General features: G+C 37.6%; 1 protein-coding gene across 3 annotated transcripts in view; it reads right to left on the reverse strand.

Moving 5' to 3' along the window:
• The window catches only part of wdr33 (WD repeat domain 33), a 197,542-nt gene that overhangs the window by 109,614 nt on the left and 72,434 nt on the right, over positions 1–15,494 (reverse strand). For all 3 annotated transcript variants that reach the window (XM_028793092.2, XM_028793089.2, XM_028793093.2), the window contains exon 2: positions 12,525–12,747. In XM_028793092.2, coding sequence (XP_028648925.2) covers positions 12,525–12,728 — 204 coding nt within the window. In that variant the 5' untranslated portion in view covers positions 12,729–12,747. The remainder of the gene's footprint in view (positions 1–12,524; positions 12,748–15,494) is intronic.

Below are 15,494 nucleotides of genomic sequence, written 5' to 3' on the forward strand. Positions count from 1 at the left end.
GTTCCCAAACTTTTTCATATGACCATATCATCTTCATGACAGGATAATTTCAGAGTGTAATTGCACGAATCATGTTTATTATTATTTTAATAAAAAAACCAAAACAAACACAAGATTTCCTTATTACCACTTTTACCCCATTATGAAGTCAGTTCATAAATAGCTTCATGCATGCTTGGTGAGCTCAATGGATGTGACTGATCAGATGTCAGTTTTAATTGTTCAACTTGTAATGTCACAACGTTGTAAGAGGAGACAAAATGACGGTGTAATTAATCACTTTTTATAACCATGTCATGTAAGGCTTTGCATTCATTCTCTGATTATATCAAACACATCCACTGATCCATTTTTTAACTGGTTTGTGCAGTTCATGGTCACGAGGGAAACATCACATGCACCATACACTTTGAATAGAGGACTGCAGTGCAAACAGTTTAGCAAATAAAAATACAGTAGAGGCACATTTTAAGCAAAGAATTTGCGTCATTTGTTTGATTTCTGAAGCCAAATTAATGTCTATTCATATAAAGCACAAAATGTGACAAACGTAGTGAAAGCACATGTCATATAATTGAAAGGTATGTTGCGAGTGTAATGTAGTCTACCAGTTAAAAAGCAGGTCCAACTAGTATTCAACATGTGGACTAGTACAAAGGCCAAGCAATGAAAAAACAAGTCTAATCAGTCATATACGATGCTTTGAAAACAGCACAATAAAGAGTGTTTTACCGGAAATAATAATTACATTTCAGACAAATGTAAAAAAGAAAAGAAAAAAAAAAAGTAAATGGAGTTCTAGGATTTTTGACATTGGAAAATTGCATCAATTTGACTCACCCATTTCTCTTCAGTTTGTTATTAACCGGCTAATAATGCAAATATAAATCTTACAATAGCAAATATTACAAAACCTAACTGAGTGATTCTCTGACAAACCATATTTTAAAAGTATGCTGTTACAAAAAATGGCTTTAAAAAGTTTAATTAAATTTAAAAAATTCTGAATTACCTTGAATTCACTATTTCAGATATACTGTCAGAAAGCAGTACTTTTCAGTTACTGGAAAAAAAATTTCAGAATAAATTTGGAATGTGCACATGGTAAGATAAATTAGGTAGTCCATGGTGATATTTTTTTTTTGTTCTGTATTTCGCCTTATACAATTTCTTGTATTAGGAATTTGTTATTTTTCGCATACCCCTTGGGGTCAGAGCGCACGGTCAGCCATTGAACAGCGACCCTGGAGCAATTACAGATTAAGGGTCTTGCTCAAGGGCCCAGAAGAGTAGGATGTCTTTTTGGCAGTGACGGGGATTTGAACCGGCAACCTTCTGGATACCAGCACAGATCCTTAGCCTCAGAGCCACCACTTTGCCCCAATGCTGAAATGTCCTTAAGATTATAAAATTTCCCTCATTTGTGGTTACATTGGGAGGATCCCCATGTCTATTCCATATTAAAACTGAAGCCCTCCATGGTATTTATGAGTGCCAAAACCAGTTTACTTAAATAATAGGTAACACCTTAAGGAGTATACCAGTATTGTAAAGCCTCTACTACTGTGGCAGTGTAGTGTACTTTCTGGCAGGTAGTGTGGTGTAGTGGTTAAGGTTTTGGACATCAATCCCAGAGGTTGTAAGTTCAAATCCTGCTACTGACACTGTGTGACCATGAGCAGGTCACTTCACCTGCCTGTGCTCCAACTGGAAAACACAAAAGAAATGGAGATGGTTGTATCTTAAATACAGTGATCCCTCGCTATATCGCGCTTCGCCTTTCGCGGCTTCACTCCATCGCGGATTTTATATGTAAGCATATTTAAATATATATCGCGGATTTTTCGCTGCTTCGCGGGTTTCTGCGGACAATAGGTCTTTTAATTTCTGGTGCATGCTTCCTCAGTTGGTTTGCCCAGTTGATTTCATACAAGGGACGCTATTGGCAGATGGCTGAGAAGCTATCCAGCTTACTTTCTCTCTCTCTCTCTCTCTCTTGCGCTGACGTAGGGGGGTGTGAGCAGGGGGGCTGTGTGCAGCTGCTTCCTGAAGGACATGCTGCACGGAGCTTCGCATACTTAAAAGCTCAAAGGGCACGTATTGATTTTTTTTATCTGTCTCTCTATCTCTCTCTCTCTCTCTCTCTTCCTCTCTCTTCCTGCTCCTGACAGAGGGGATGCGAGCTGCCGCCTTCAACAGCTTTGTACCGGCGGTGCTTCGCATACTTAAAAGCCAAAAAGCCCTATTGATTTTTTTTTTTGACTGCTTGCTTTGCACTCCTTTGAAAAGGAAGATATGTTTGCATTCTTTTAATTGTGAGACAGAACTGTCATCTCTGTCTTGTCATGGAGCACAGTTTAAACTTTTGAAAAAGAGACAAATGTTTGTTTGCAGTGTTTGAATAACGTTCCTGTCTCTCTACAACCTCCTGTGTTTCTGCGCAAATCTGTGACCCAAGCATGACATTCTAAAAATAACCATATAAACATATGGTTTCTACTTCGCGGATTTTCCTATTTCGCGGGTGGCTCTGGAACGCAACCCCCGCGATGGAGGAGGGATTACTGTATTGTAAGTCACCGTGAATTAAGACGTCAGCCAAGTAAGTGCACAAGTATTTACTGTATACATTTTTTATTCTATTACAGAAAAAGGTATAATACTGTTCACTTTAATAATGGAGATATTTCCAATAAAAAGCAGCTGAACAGAATTTCTATTTCTCCCAATGCTATCAAAAGGTATCAATTATTGTGAAATTTCACTGGTATTGGTATTGAATATGAAAATTCTGGTATCATGAAACCCCTAACTAGCATTTCTTAATGACATTTTGGACTGTTAACTGGAAGCACCATGAGTTATGTTTATATCCTTAAAGCCAAATGTAATCCACTGTGATTCCGTGTTGTATACAAATTAAATATGAAAACTTCCACACAGGTGAATACTTTTCATGGGCAATGCACAACAGAAAAAAAAATAAAAAGTTTCAAACAGATAAATTCTACATTGAATCATAAGCTACTGTGTATATTTTAATGAGTTTACGATTCAGGGGGTGTCAATGTGATTAGAAAAATTTTCCAATGTATCTTGATCCATCTCAATTGTTTTCTTGCTATATGACCACTTCCTGATTTTTAAAATAAAATTGTTATCAATTACAAAAATTTAGGTGAATTTAATTTAATTTTTTATGAACATAACACAAGAACAAACTGAAGTGCTAACTAGCAGGTTGCATCACGTGTCAACTTAAAAAATAAGTGTGTGCTGTATTGTAGTTAATTTTGTTTTATATTAAGTGAATTTTGACATGTTGAAACTCAAGTTAACCTAACGTGCCACTTTGTAAAATTTCTTTTCAAGAATCCTCCTTGCAACAGTTATGAACAACACATAGAATCCATCAAACAAAAATGTGCTGTATCAATTAAAAATGTCTATTTTCATGCAAATTGTTTTCTGTCACCTTTTAAATAGTATTTTATGTGAACCATAAATTGAAATAATCACCATTATAGAAAATCAATAGGCTACATGAAGCCATTATATTCCTTGCATATGCAACATGCTATATTTGCTAGTGAATGCTGGAATATTTAAAGTTATTGTACAGGAACAGCAGCCTGTTTACATGCCCTGATGGAAGTGTGACTTGATATAATAGATGAAACTAATAATTTAGTATCGACTCAAAAGCATAATTTTTCAAATAAGCTTTAAATGTCAAACTGTAGACTTTTATTTTAATGCACAGACTGTCGGACGTTAAATTCATGAAGCCAATCTACTGCAAAAATCTGCCTAACATCTCTTGACAGGTAAAATAGTGCAGCCTTTTGTATTAGTGTACATATTTTAAACTGGTCCTGTATGAAGGCTGTATTACTCCATTATGCCATACTACAGTATTTTGACACTGATCATGAAATCATTGTTTACTGTTGTCCAGCACGATTCACCGTAGACCCCAGTACAATCAGAAACTATGTCTGTTCTGCAAGAAAACACAATTAACTTTCTCTAAAAAAAAAAAAAAAAAATCACTAAAAATTAAATACAGTAACTAACAAATGATAATGTGAAGTGTTTAGCTTCATACATCACCCATCACGACAGGAGGTCAGAATTCATTTACAGATAAAAGCTTCAATTTTGGGAGGAGAAGCACTAAACCTGTGAAAATGTTAAGTATCAAAAGAATCTAATCATAGATTCAGCTGTCTTACATTTTTTACGCAGATTATCCTGCATTAGTTGGTTTTGCAACTTCTGTAACCATTGCACATGGTTTGACATTAATGGTTGCCATGCTGCTGCTGGAAATCAGGTTGAAGCAACTGGTAACCAGTTTTTGGCCTTTGGTTGCCACTAGTGACAACCACTTTAGTGATAAAACAGCGGTGGATTGGGACTGGTCGATTTTTGCTCATTATGCATAATAGGCAAATCAGTGCATAAGTGTTCAAATGACATAGCGTTTCCAAATAATTTTCATGCATGGATGTGTGTGTGCATGCGCAAGACAGCAAGTGAGGCAGAGACAGATTTGATGTCATTCAAGTGGTTACTAGAATATAAAATAAGCACTTTCACAAAGAAATAACAAAACAAGTGTGCTTTTATTGAAGATTAAAACTGAAGAAAAAATTCAACAACATGATACCAAGAAGACATGATTCACCAGAGTTTGTGTGTCTGCTTATATCCCTTCAGCGATTATCTTTTACAAGTAGCAAAAACTTACACCATGTGTTACAGACTCAAATCAAATGTATGTTTAAATTATATAATAGTAATAATAATAGCAGGTCACAACTCAAAACGGTAAATGCGGGGAGGACCCGGGATACAACCCGCAACCTCTTCATTATGAGGTAGCAGTTGTTACCTCTTTACCAGCCAAACGAACATGTCTAGTTTGTGTCAATTTATATTTGGGTTTTGGTTTTTAAACATTGACAGGAACATGTAAATTAAATAATTTATTTTTCTTCAGTTATATACAGTACTTGAATAAGATCACATGTTTTGTTATTTCTTTTGTGAAATGTGTTTACTTGATATTTGGACTTCAATCTTCACCCATTACATAATTCACCGCAACAGTTTGTCATTATTACTATAACATGAAAAAAGTTTTAGCTGGGTGTTCAACATTTTTTGCCTCACATTCCTGTTATCCTACATTTACACAGATAGTCGTAGACATGAAATGTATGTATTCCACATAACGATATATTATTTACAAATTCCAGACACCAAACTCCCAGATAAAGATAGTTTAGCTGTTAGAATTTTGTGTCCAACAGTGGGAGACAGGTGAGCAGTCTGCCTGTTACCAGTGCTGATCGACACATTTGCAAAACAAAGACGCTGATGTGCATAATTTAAAGTGGCCCAGCATTACGAGTATTTTCGTGGGTTTCAGGGATTCTAGTGTTCATTTACACATGGAATTAAAATGCATTTCATGGTGTCATGGTGTCCATAACTCACATTTTGCATTAAAACATCACAAAAAATATTTAGTTCACCTGCAAGTGCATTTTGTATGTCTGTATGCATTTCTTACTAGTGTACCTCACACTATTGAATTAAAACATGCTGTCAAAACAAAACAATTATAAATACATATGTAGATGTTACTTATTCATTTGTCATTTTGTTACATGTCTCTGTTTCACTTCAAGAGAGTATTCTCATGTCCAGTTGCATGTGTGATGTGTATTCAGTCTTTTTAAGTTAGTGGAGTGTAGCCTTATGGAGATAGATAGGATAGATACTTTATTAATCCCAAGGGGAAATTCACATACTCCAGCAGCAGCATACTGATAAAGACAATATTAAATTAAAGAGTGATAACAATGCAGGTATACAGACAGACAATAACTTTGTATAATGTTAACGTTTAACCCCCCCGGGTGGAATTGAAGAGTCGCATAGTGTGGGGGAGGAACAATCTCCTCAGTCTGTCAGTGGAGCAGGACAGTGACAGCAGTCTGTCGCTGAAGCTGCTCCACTGTCTGGAGATGATACTGTTTAGTGGATGCAGTGGATTCTCCATGATTGACAGGAGCCTGCTCAGTGCCTGTCGCTCTGCCACAGATGTCAAACTGTCCAGCTCCATGCCCACACTGGAGGCTGCCTTCCTCACCAGTTTGTCCAGGCGTGAGGTGTCTCTCTTCTTTATGCTGCCTCCCCAGCACACCACTGCGTAAAAGACGGCACTCACCACAACGGTCTGGTAGAACATCTGCAGCATCTTATTGCAGATGTTGAAGGATGCCAGCCTTCTAAGGAAGTATAGTTTTCTCTGTCCTTTCTTACACAGAGCATCCGTATTGGCAGTCCAATAATTGTAAATGTTCATCCATCAGTCTTGTTCTGAACTTTGATTTGATGACATTCTTGTCACAGAGGTATGTAGACCCAAACAAAGAAGACATTTTCAGGGCTGGTTGGTGAAGATTCTTAGTTATCTGGCTCTACTAAGCTCCAGAAATGCTGAGAATGCTGTTGAGACTTTAACTGCACATTATTTTGAAGGATTATAACCTCAATTTCAATTTCTACAGCATCAACACAGAAATGTTCAGCAACCTGTCCTGAAATCTCACTTATGTCCACATCCATGAAGGGGTTGGCCATAAATGTCACACCGGGCTCAAGTTTCTCTAAGTCACTGAATCTGTCTGCAAACTCCTATCCGAGCCCCGACAAGAGGTCACAATACCTGGAAACGTTTAAAACACAGGCTGCACCTGTGTGACTTTCCAGCATCTTTGAGACAGAGGGGAAGTGCCGAAACCCTTTTGTTTTTCACTTGCTGGATGTACAATGACAGTTTTGCACTGAATGCTTTAACAGCACTGATCATGTCAGATACATTTTTTATATTTGCCTTGTAACTGTAGGTTCAGGTGGTTAATTTTCTCAGTTACATCTGTTAGGAAACCAAGCTCAAGTAGGCACTCTGCATCAGATAATAGGGTGGTATCTTCCTCCCTCATTTTCAAAAAGCCTTGATTTCACCCAGCAAGGAAAGAATGCGCTTCAGTATCTTACCCAGACTTAGACATCTGACTTCTTTGTGGAGGAGGAGATCCCCATAATAATAATAATTCTTTGCATTTATATAGCGCTTTTCTCACTACTCAAAGCGCTCAGCAATTGCAGGTTAAGTGCCTTGCTGAAGGGCCCAACAGAGCAGAGTCCCTATTGGCATTTATGGGATTCGAACCAACAACCATCCGATTGCCAGTGCAGATCCCTAGCCTCAGAGCCACCACTCCGCCCATACTCCACAGAGCACAGCTTGAAACTCAGGTGTTGCTTTGCCTTTGCTCAAATGGAGTTGATGATCTTAAAAACAGGTGCCACGAGATAATTTCACAACTTTTGCGGATATAGCCTGTTGGTGAATGATGTAATGAGAGTTGCACTTAGGAAAGTCCAGGTCCGCTTTGCATTGCACAATAAATCTTGAGTGACAACCTGTCATAGCAGATGCTCCGTCAGTTGTCACAGACACCAGCTTTTCAACAGGGATCTTTTTTCTACAAAGTAGTCCTTCACTGCATTGTAAATATTAAGTAAGGTCAAAAACTCTTCTTTGGTGGAAATGTCACCAAACACTATCCGAATGAAAACAGCCGGCTGGGCTGTATCACTGGAGTCGACAGACTCATCACACTGAAATGAAAACCATTTGCACCTCTGCATGTCTGATTTCAGCTGTTTTACCGCATCCATAGACACTCTCCTTGCCACAGTATTTGCTCCAAGTTGTACATCAGCAATGGCAGACAAAATTTCTGTCTTAATTTTATGGTCCCTGAATAATGTTTCAGCCACTGCAGTCATAGCCTCCTTTATAATCCCACCATCGGTGAAGGGCTTTTTTTGCTTCTTTAAGATGTGTTCCACTTTAAAAGAAGCCTCTGTCACTGCATTGGGCCTTCTTTAAATGTTTAGTGAACAGAGACTGTTGTCTTTAAAGAGTTGTTTTTGGCTCCATCTTCTTTTTGTAGACTGCTACCCGCAGGAAAGTCCAGTGAAAAGTTGCTGTGGACCTTGATGAAATGGCACTACACGTTACATCTTTTACCGACTGGCACACACACTTATTTACATTTGTGAAACAAAACTCTCTTTCCCACTCTTCATGAAAATAGTATGTTTTTAGCCTCTTATTGGTATAGGTACCTGCCGCAGCTATGGTTGCTGCCCATCTCACATCACCACTGATTCATCAAGCTTGACAGCAGCGCATGAGGCACCTATGAATTTGATTGGATATGCATGCAAGTTGGTTTGCCGAGTGACTAATCAAATTTAACTAACCAAGTTTTCAAATTTATTTAGGATTCATTAACCCTTTGGCAAGCTACTTGGAAAGGGGTTGCAAGCTACCGGTAACTCGCAAGCGACGTGTTGGGAGGCCCCTGTGATAGACCAATTATTGTGGCCACAGATGTGATTTGAGCTGTGAGGCTCAGGGCTAACCAATTTGCCACCATACCACAAACAACAAATGATGAAGAGTGAACAAGTACCACAAACAAAATACAAGAAATGGCCACAAACTAGCAATAAGTGAATAAAATATAGATCATCGCACACACACGGTTCCAATCTGAGACACACTCGTAGAGGCAAGCATAGCACACTCTCGTTCAATTGTTTGAAGACATAGCACTGGGCATACCTAGAATGTCTTTTTTATTTCTATGCATCTGTGTAGAAGTTTTGCATTTTTTTCAATTTATAAGTTAATAGTAATAAATCTTTTTGTTATTTCACCTTTTCTCCTGTTTTGTAAGGAGGGGAAAGCTCCTTTAAGGCTTGTTCTGAGATTGTAGCAGGAGGCATGGCTAATTATGCACACAAATTAGCCATGTAGTACTCTGCTGGCAGCACAGGGATCAGTGTAACATAATATATCTGGTATCAGTACTTATTATGGACAGTTAATGTACCCATCAAACTGAAATATTTCAAGTTTATTTTTATTTAAACTCATGTGGGATAGAAATTCGATAAGAGCACCAATCGGGTTGAGGCATTAACACATGCATGAAGCAAATCAGCAGTGATCTTATTAAATATATGCATGAAAGTTCTGTGCATGGCTGCTATAGCTAAGTGATGTCACGATGGCCTTGAAAATCATCAAGGGGGTGTTGGGAAAAACATGTCTGTATAAGCCAGCTGCCCAGTTAATTTCCAAAAAAAATATTCAGCAAAGATGGTCACTGGTGACACAGCATAATCCCTGCGAATTATGTTTTGGTGAATTCTGCCATTCAAAATTAGCGTTTTATCATGATGGCAAATTTTGCCAAACTCATGAACGAAACAGGTTGATTTCAAACATGCTACTGCCATCACTTCACTCGCTTTTCAAAACTACACAGGTGTCAGGACAAGTAACCCTTCTGCAGCTTACCTTAAAGTTGCCACAGCCCTACAGGAAGCTTTTGCCTTCTCTTTTGTCGAGTCTTGTATGTTGAGAGAAAATGCAACTGCACTCATGTTAAAGTGGATATTGTTAATGGCCATCCTCTAGTGCTAAATCCAAAGCATAACCTACTAGGTTCTGTAACTAAGTTATGAAATGTCAGCAGTGACTAATCATGCATTTTAATTTTTTTTTTTTAATATTCAGAAATATTTAGTCATATTATGCTTAATTTAAAACATAATACTTATGCCTAGTGAGTAGTGAACAGCTTTTGCTGTCACCAAAAGTACCTGTAGTGACAACTTCTGTATGTTGGCAATTACTTATCTTTACCCTTAAAAAGAAATACCTACGTACTTGTTTTGCATGTTATGATTAAGAAATTTAGGTACTAGTAAAAATTGTTTTTTTCTTAATAAATACATACAGGCAGCTTTTGAAATATATTTAACTAGTAATAATTATACTTGTTTTCATTTGAAAAAGATACAAGGATGGATACTTCTGAAATCAAATTAAGGAACAAACAATACAAGTGATCACAAATATTTCAGAAAGAAAAGATGCAACACAGAAGATGAGGAGGAAGAGATGGCAAGCAGTTCATTCTGAGATATTGGACAGGAGCTTGAAGGAGTTTCATACTCAGAGCAGTTGGGTGGCTTTGCAACTGCAAACTCACCTATCAGAACCACTGGTTAATATTAGCTAGTGTTTTTTTTCTGTTTATCTGTTTTAAGAAAAGTGACCTGTCTCTGTTAGTATCTGGATAAAATTAAAGGGGCAATTTCCATGTTCAGGTAAATTAGAAAGAATATGGTTTAAAAAAAAAAAAAAAAAGCATTTACGTCTATGGCAAAATAGACTTCTGAGATGTAAACATCATATTGGCACATCTGTATGAATCCAAAATAAGAGACAAAGATTGACCAGCTGATTAAACAATTACATCAGATTTAAGACTGAATAATTGAGTTCCAAAACTAATTGGAATGAATATTTGCTGTCACAGAGGTATCCCAGGATTTTAAGAGCTGCTCTAGACAAAATATAAATGAACATTACATTTGTATCTTTTTGTAAAATCCATATATGCTGCAAGTTATTGTTTATAGCTTATTATTAGTTACAAGAGAAAAATTAATTATGCACTCAGTGAACTTAAAACAAAGTAATTCAATTTTCAAAGTTCACAAACAACTTCACCTCAGCTTGTCATTTTCTTTTGACTAGGACACTGTAGCTGTTTCATTAAATTTTCAGTATATAAATTGAATTTAGAGAGGTTGGGCTGGAAGAAGATAAACAAGAATTCAAAATGGTGGGAAGAAATATTAACAATCTAAAATTAACAAGACTTGCAGACTCTAAAAATGAAAGTAAAGGAACAAGATGAGAACATGGAAGTATGAATAAACACACACACATACACAAAAAATGTATAACAGGCACAGTAGCCAATTTTAGACCTGATGGTGAAGAAATAGAAATGGTAGATAATGATTGATCCTAGAGGACAGAAACTAACAGCAGAGGATAAGCAGTCAAGATATTATCTTTACGGTAGATCCAGGAAACAAAGATCAGCATTTTTCACATGATGTTTTTTTCTGAGACATTGTACAGATGTGAAAGCTGGACTTTGAAGAAACAGGATGAAAAGAGGATTGACACCTCTGATCACAACTGCAGCAAACAAGCTATTGAGAAACCTAAGACCCAAAAAGAAGATAGGGTATTCTGTAGACAGTGAATCTATACAGTCACAAGGAATCTAAAATGAATTGATGGTACTTAATCATCAGGCAAGATATTTCACTTAACTGAAATAAAAAGCAACAATGACAGAATTATAATCCTTGCTCTTCAAATACAAGAATACATGGTGTTGGCATCATTCTTAGCAAACACAAAGGGGATAAAAATCTTCAAATATGAACAACACATCTCAGTTGCTAGAAAGTGCTAGACAATCTGAACCAAAATTGTCTAAAATTAAATATCACAATGAACTTTAAACCCGCTTTTTTTTTTGTTGTAGTGTGGGTTTTAATATTAAACTAGGTAAATCTGGTAGTACTTTTATTTTATATACAGTAATCCCTCCTCCATCGCGGGGGTTGCGTTCCAGAGCCACCCGCGAAATAAGAAAATCCGCGAAGTAGAAACCATATGTTTAAATGGTTATTTTTATATTGTCATGCTTGGGTCACAGATTTGCACAAAAACACAGAACGTTGTAGAGAGACAGGAACGTTATTCAAACACTGCAAACAAACATTTGTCTCTTTTTCAAAAGTTTAAACTGTGCTCCATGACAAGACAGAGATCACAGTTCCGTCTCACAATTAAAAGAATGCAAACATATCTTCCTCTTCAAAGGAGTGCGCATCAGGAGCACAGAATGTCAAAAAGACGAAGGAAAGCAAACAAATCAATAGGGCTGTTTGGCTTTTAAGTATGCGAAGCACCACGGCACAAAGCTGTTGAAGGCGGCAGCTCACACCCCCTCCGTCAGGAGCAGGAAGAGATAGAGAGAGAGACAGAGTTTGTTTTTCAAGCAAAAATCAATACGTGCCCTTCGAGCTTTTAAGTATGCGAAGCACCGGGCATGTCGGTTCAGGAAGCAGCTGCACAAAAGATAGAAACGTGAAGATAATCTTTCAGCATTTTTAAGACGAGCGTCCGTATCGTCTTGGTGTGCGAACAGCCCCCCTGCTCAATCCCCCTACGTCAGGATCAGAGAAAGTCAGCGCAAGAGAGAGAGAGAGAAAAGTAAGTTGGGTTTCTTCTCAGCCATCTGCCAATAGCGTCCCTTGTATGAAATCAACTGGGCAAACCACCTGAGGAAGCATGTACCAGAAATTAAAAGACCCATTGTCCGCAGAAATCCGCGAACCAGCAAAAAATCCGCGATATATTTTTAAATATGCTTACATATAAAATCCGCGATAGAGTGAAGCCGCGAAAGGCGAAGCGCGATATAGCGAGGGATCACTATACTTCACCTTAAATGCCTGTTATTTATTAAAAAAAAAAAAAAAACACTAACCTCTAGGTAGCGGATTACAGAGGGATTATAGTCAATTGTTTTGCGGTTAACAGCTTTCCTCATGCGCTTTCCATCAAAGGTGAGCTGCTGCATGGCTTGTTGTTGAGCAAAATCAGGCCGTTTGTAGAAGAGCTGTCGAGGTGCCTGGTGCTGGAACCGAGGCATGTGGAAAAACCGAGGTGGTGAGCCAATCTCTGTTGCCATTGTTATAAGTGCAGAACACCTAAAAAAGTAAAAATTAATATACATTGTGGGAAAAAGCTAACTTAAAATGTAAAGATATAAAGTGAACATGATAAAAGCTTTGCACAAATAACTGTCATCACTAAACAAAATGTAAGGACTCTTAACTAAAGAAGCTACATTATACACCATAAATGAGAACAGGCCCTCTCAATATAAAGATTTATTTCTATGTCTAAATGATGGCCATTACAAGTCACAAAAACTTAAGAATATGTTTAGCAATTAACAATATAGAAAGACATGCCATCACTATTTGTAAAAGTAAAATCAGACAACACTGATTAAATCAAAAATGGTAAAAATGAGTAAAACCTTGATTAACTTCTACTAGCATATAATATTCTAGTACTTGGTATGTTAACCATTACTTTTTAGTACTGCACATATCCTTCGACATTGGGACTCAATCACGAAACCGGAACAGAACAAATCTGTTTGATAAATACCAGATTTTCCCTCTATGGACGCTTTATAATGTTTTAGTTAGGTCTTTGTAAAAATTAACAGATCATACACATGCTCAGGACCAAGCAGAGTGAATGTGTAAATAATAAAAAGCATGATATATGAATGCAATTTGAAGAAAATACATTAAGTGAATAAAATACTGTACAAATATGCAAATTACAAATTACATCATCTCAAATCCTTCAACAAAATCTGTCAAATTAGGTACTAGTTTAATGATTATTTAACAACACAGTTGTCTTATTTTTCAGTAAACACATCACACAGGTCTGCACCTAACATAGTGTTTTTTTCTTATAAAAGGACATCTATCTGAACCTGACTGGATTGAACATAACAATAGCAAATCTGGCACTACTGCATGATTTGGCCCAGATCACACTGTGGAGATAATGCAGATTCGACGATTGCACTGATGTGTTGGCAGAGAGTGATGAATGGTTGATTAGCCATTTTATACTAGCCAGAACTCTTCTGGTGCATTTATGCACTATTATGGATTCTACTCTTAAAAGAACAGCTACAAGAAGCCATGCAATACCTGTACATCTGGAAGTTCTGTCAACACTTGGCTTTCTGGCTACAGGGACATTTCAGCGGGACTGCCAACAGGTCTGGGATTTCTCTGCCATCTATGAGCTACATATTACCAGGACTACTTAACTGCATATTAACACTGATGCAGGATTATATCTAGTTCTCATCTGGTGGGGAAGGGCAAGTGGAAGTTAGACAATGTTTTTACGAGCTGGCCAACCTACACAGGGTCATTGGTTCATTAGACTGCACACATGTATGCATCAAAACTCCATCCAATGATGCATTTGCATATATGAATAGAAAACACTTTGGCATTGACATTTTGTCAATGTGCAGCTTATATGTGGTGCAAATTGTGTAATACTCAATGTCACTGCTCAATGGCCCTGCGGTAAGCACAACAGTTTCATTCTGCAGCACAGTTCTGTTGGCACATGTCTGGAACAAGAAGCTGTGCAAGACAGCTGGTAAAAGTTTCTCTTATATATGAAATTGTACTTATTTGTATTTAAATTCACAGGGGACAGGTGTTATTCATTGAATATAAGGTTTATGACACTTATGAACAACCCACAGACGCCACAGGAATGGACTTATAATAATGCACACTTAACAGTGCAGACTGTTATCGAGCGCAACAATGGAATTTTGAAGGCACAATGGCTATACTCAGATACATAGGATAGCAGTCTTTTACATTCACCAGAAAAGGTGGGCAAATTAAAATTAGCCTGCTGTGTTTTACACAATATAGCAAAGAAGGAGGGGTGTTTGCTGAATAATATACAGAATAAACATGACCCACAGCCAATGCTTGAAGAGCCAGCTGATGAAAACCCCAGTGCAGCATCAAATATGTCATGTCACCGAATAATACGACTCTGAGGTAAAGATGTCTTCTTGTATTAAAAATGCTGAGAACACAAATTAACTGGAAATTTGGTAAATTACTTAGCATTTGGCACCATTTTGTAACACTTTGTATAATTCACTCAGACAATTGCTTATTTCTTTCAAACTGGTTTGTATGTCTTTCAGAGTAAAGAACTTCTGGTTAAGCTGCTTTTGATTCACGATAACTAGTACCATGAAAACTGGACTGTTTCTTCAATCGCTTCTCTAACATGCAGGTCCTTGAGCATGTGGAGTGTTGGCCATCTCACATTAAGATTCTGCACGGCAAGCAGATTCTCCATGTTCATCTTAATAATAAATACAATGAATAAGTTAATGTTTCAGCTCATCTTTATTACAGCACGAAACAAGTCACTTACAATTCAGATTTGTTTCCACTCCGTAGTCAGAAAAAATGTCGCTGTCTCCTTCAGGAATAATCTATACTAATAAAAGGCAAAGCCCTCACTGACTCACTCACTCATCACTAATTCTCCAACTTCCCGTGTAGGTGGAAGGCTGAATTTTGGCAGGCTCATTCCTTACAGCTTACTTACAAAAGTTAGGCAGGTTTCATTTCGAAATTCTACGCGTAACGGTCATAACTGGAACCTCTTTTTTGTCCATATACTGTAATAAACTGCAGCTCGATGGCCGTGGGAGGCGGAGTTGCGTATCGCGTCATCATGTCTCCCACGTAATCACGTGAACCGACTGTGAACGCAGTACGTAGAAAACAAGGAAGAGCCCCAAAGAGCGCTGAAGAAAACATTCATTACACAATTGAGAAGGCAGCGAAACAATAAGAAGCGAGCGAGTGAC

The sequence above is a fragment of the Erpetoichthys calabaricus genome, chromosome 2 (genome assembly GCF_900747795.2).
Source record: "Erpetoichthys calabaricus chromosome 2, fErpCal1.3, whole genome shotgun sequence".
Classification (NCBI taxonomy): domain Eukaryota; kingdom Metazoa; phylum Chordata; class Cladistia; order Polypteriformes; family Polypteridae; genus Erpetoichthys; species Erpetoichthys calabaricus.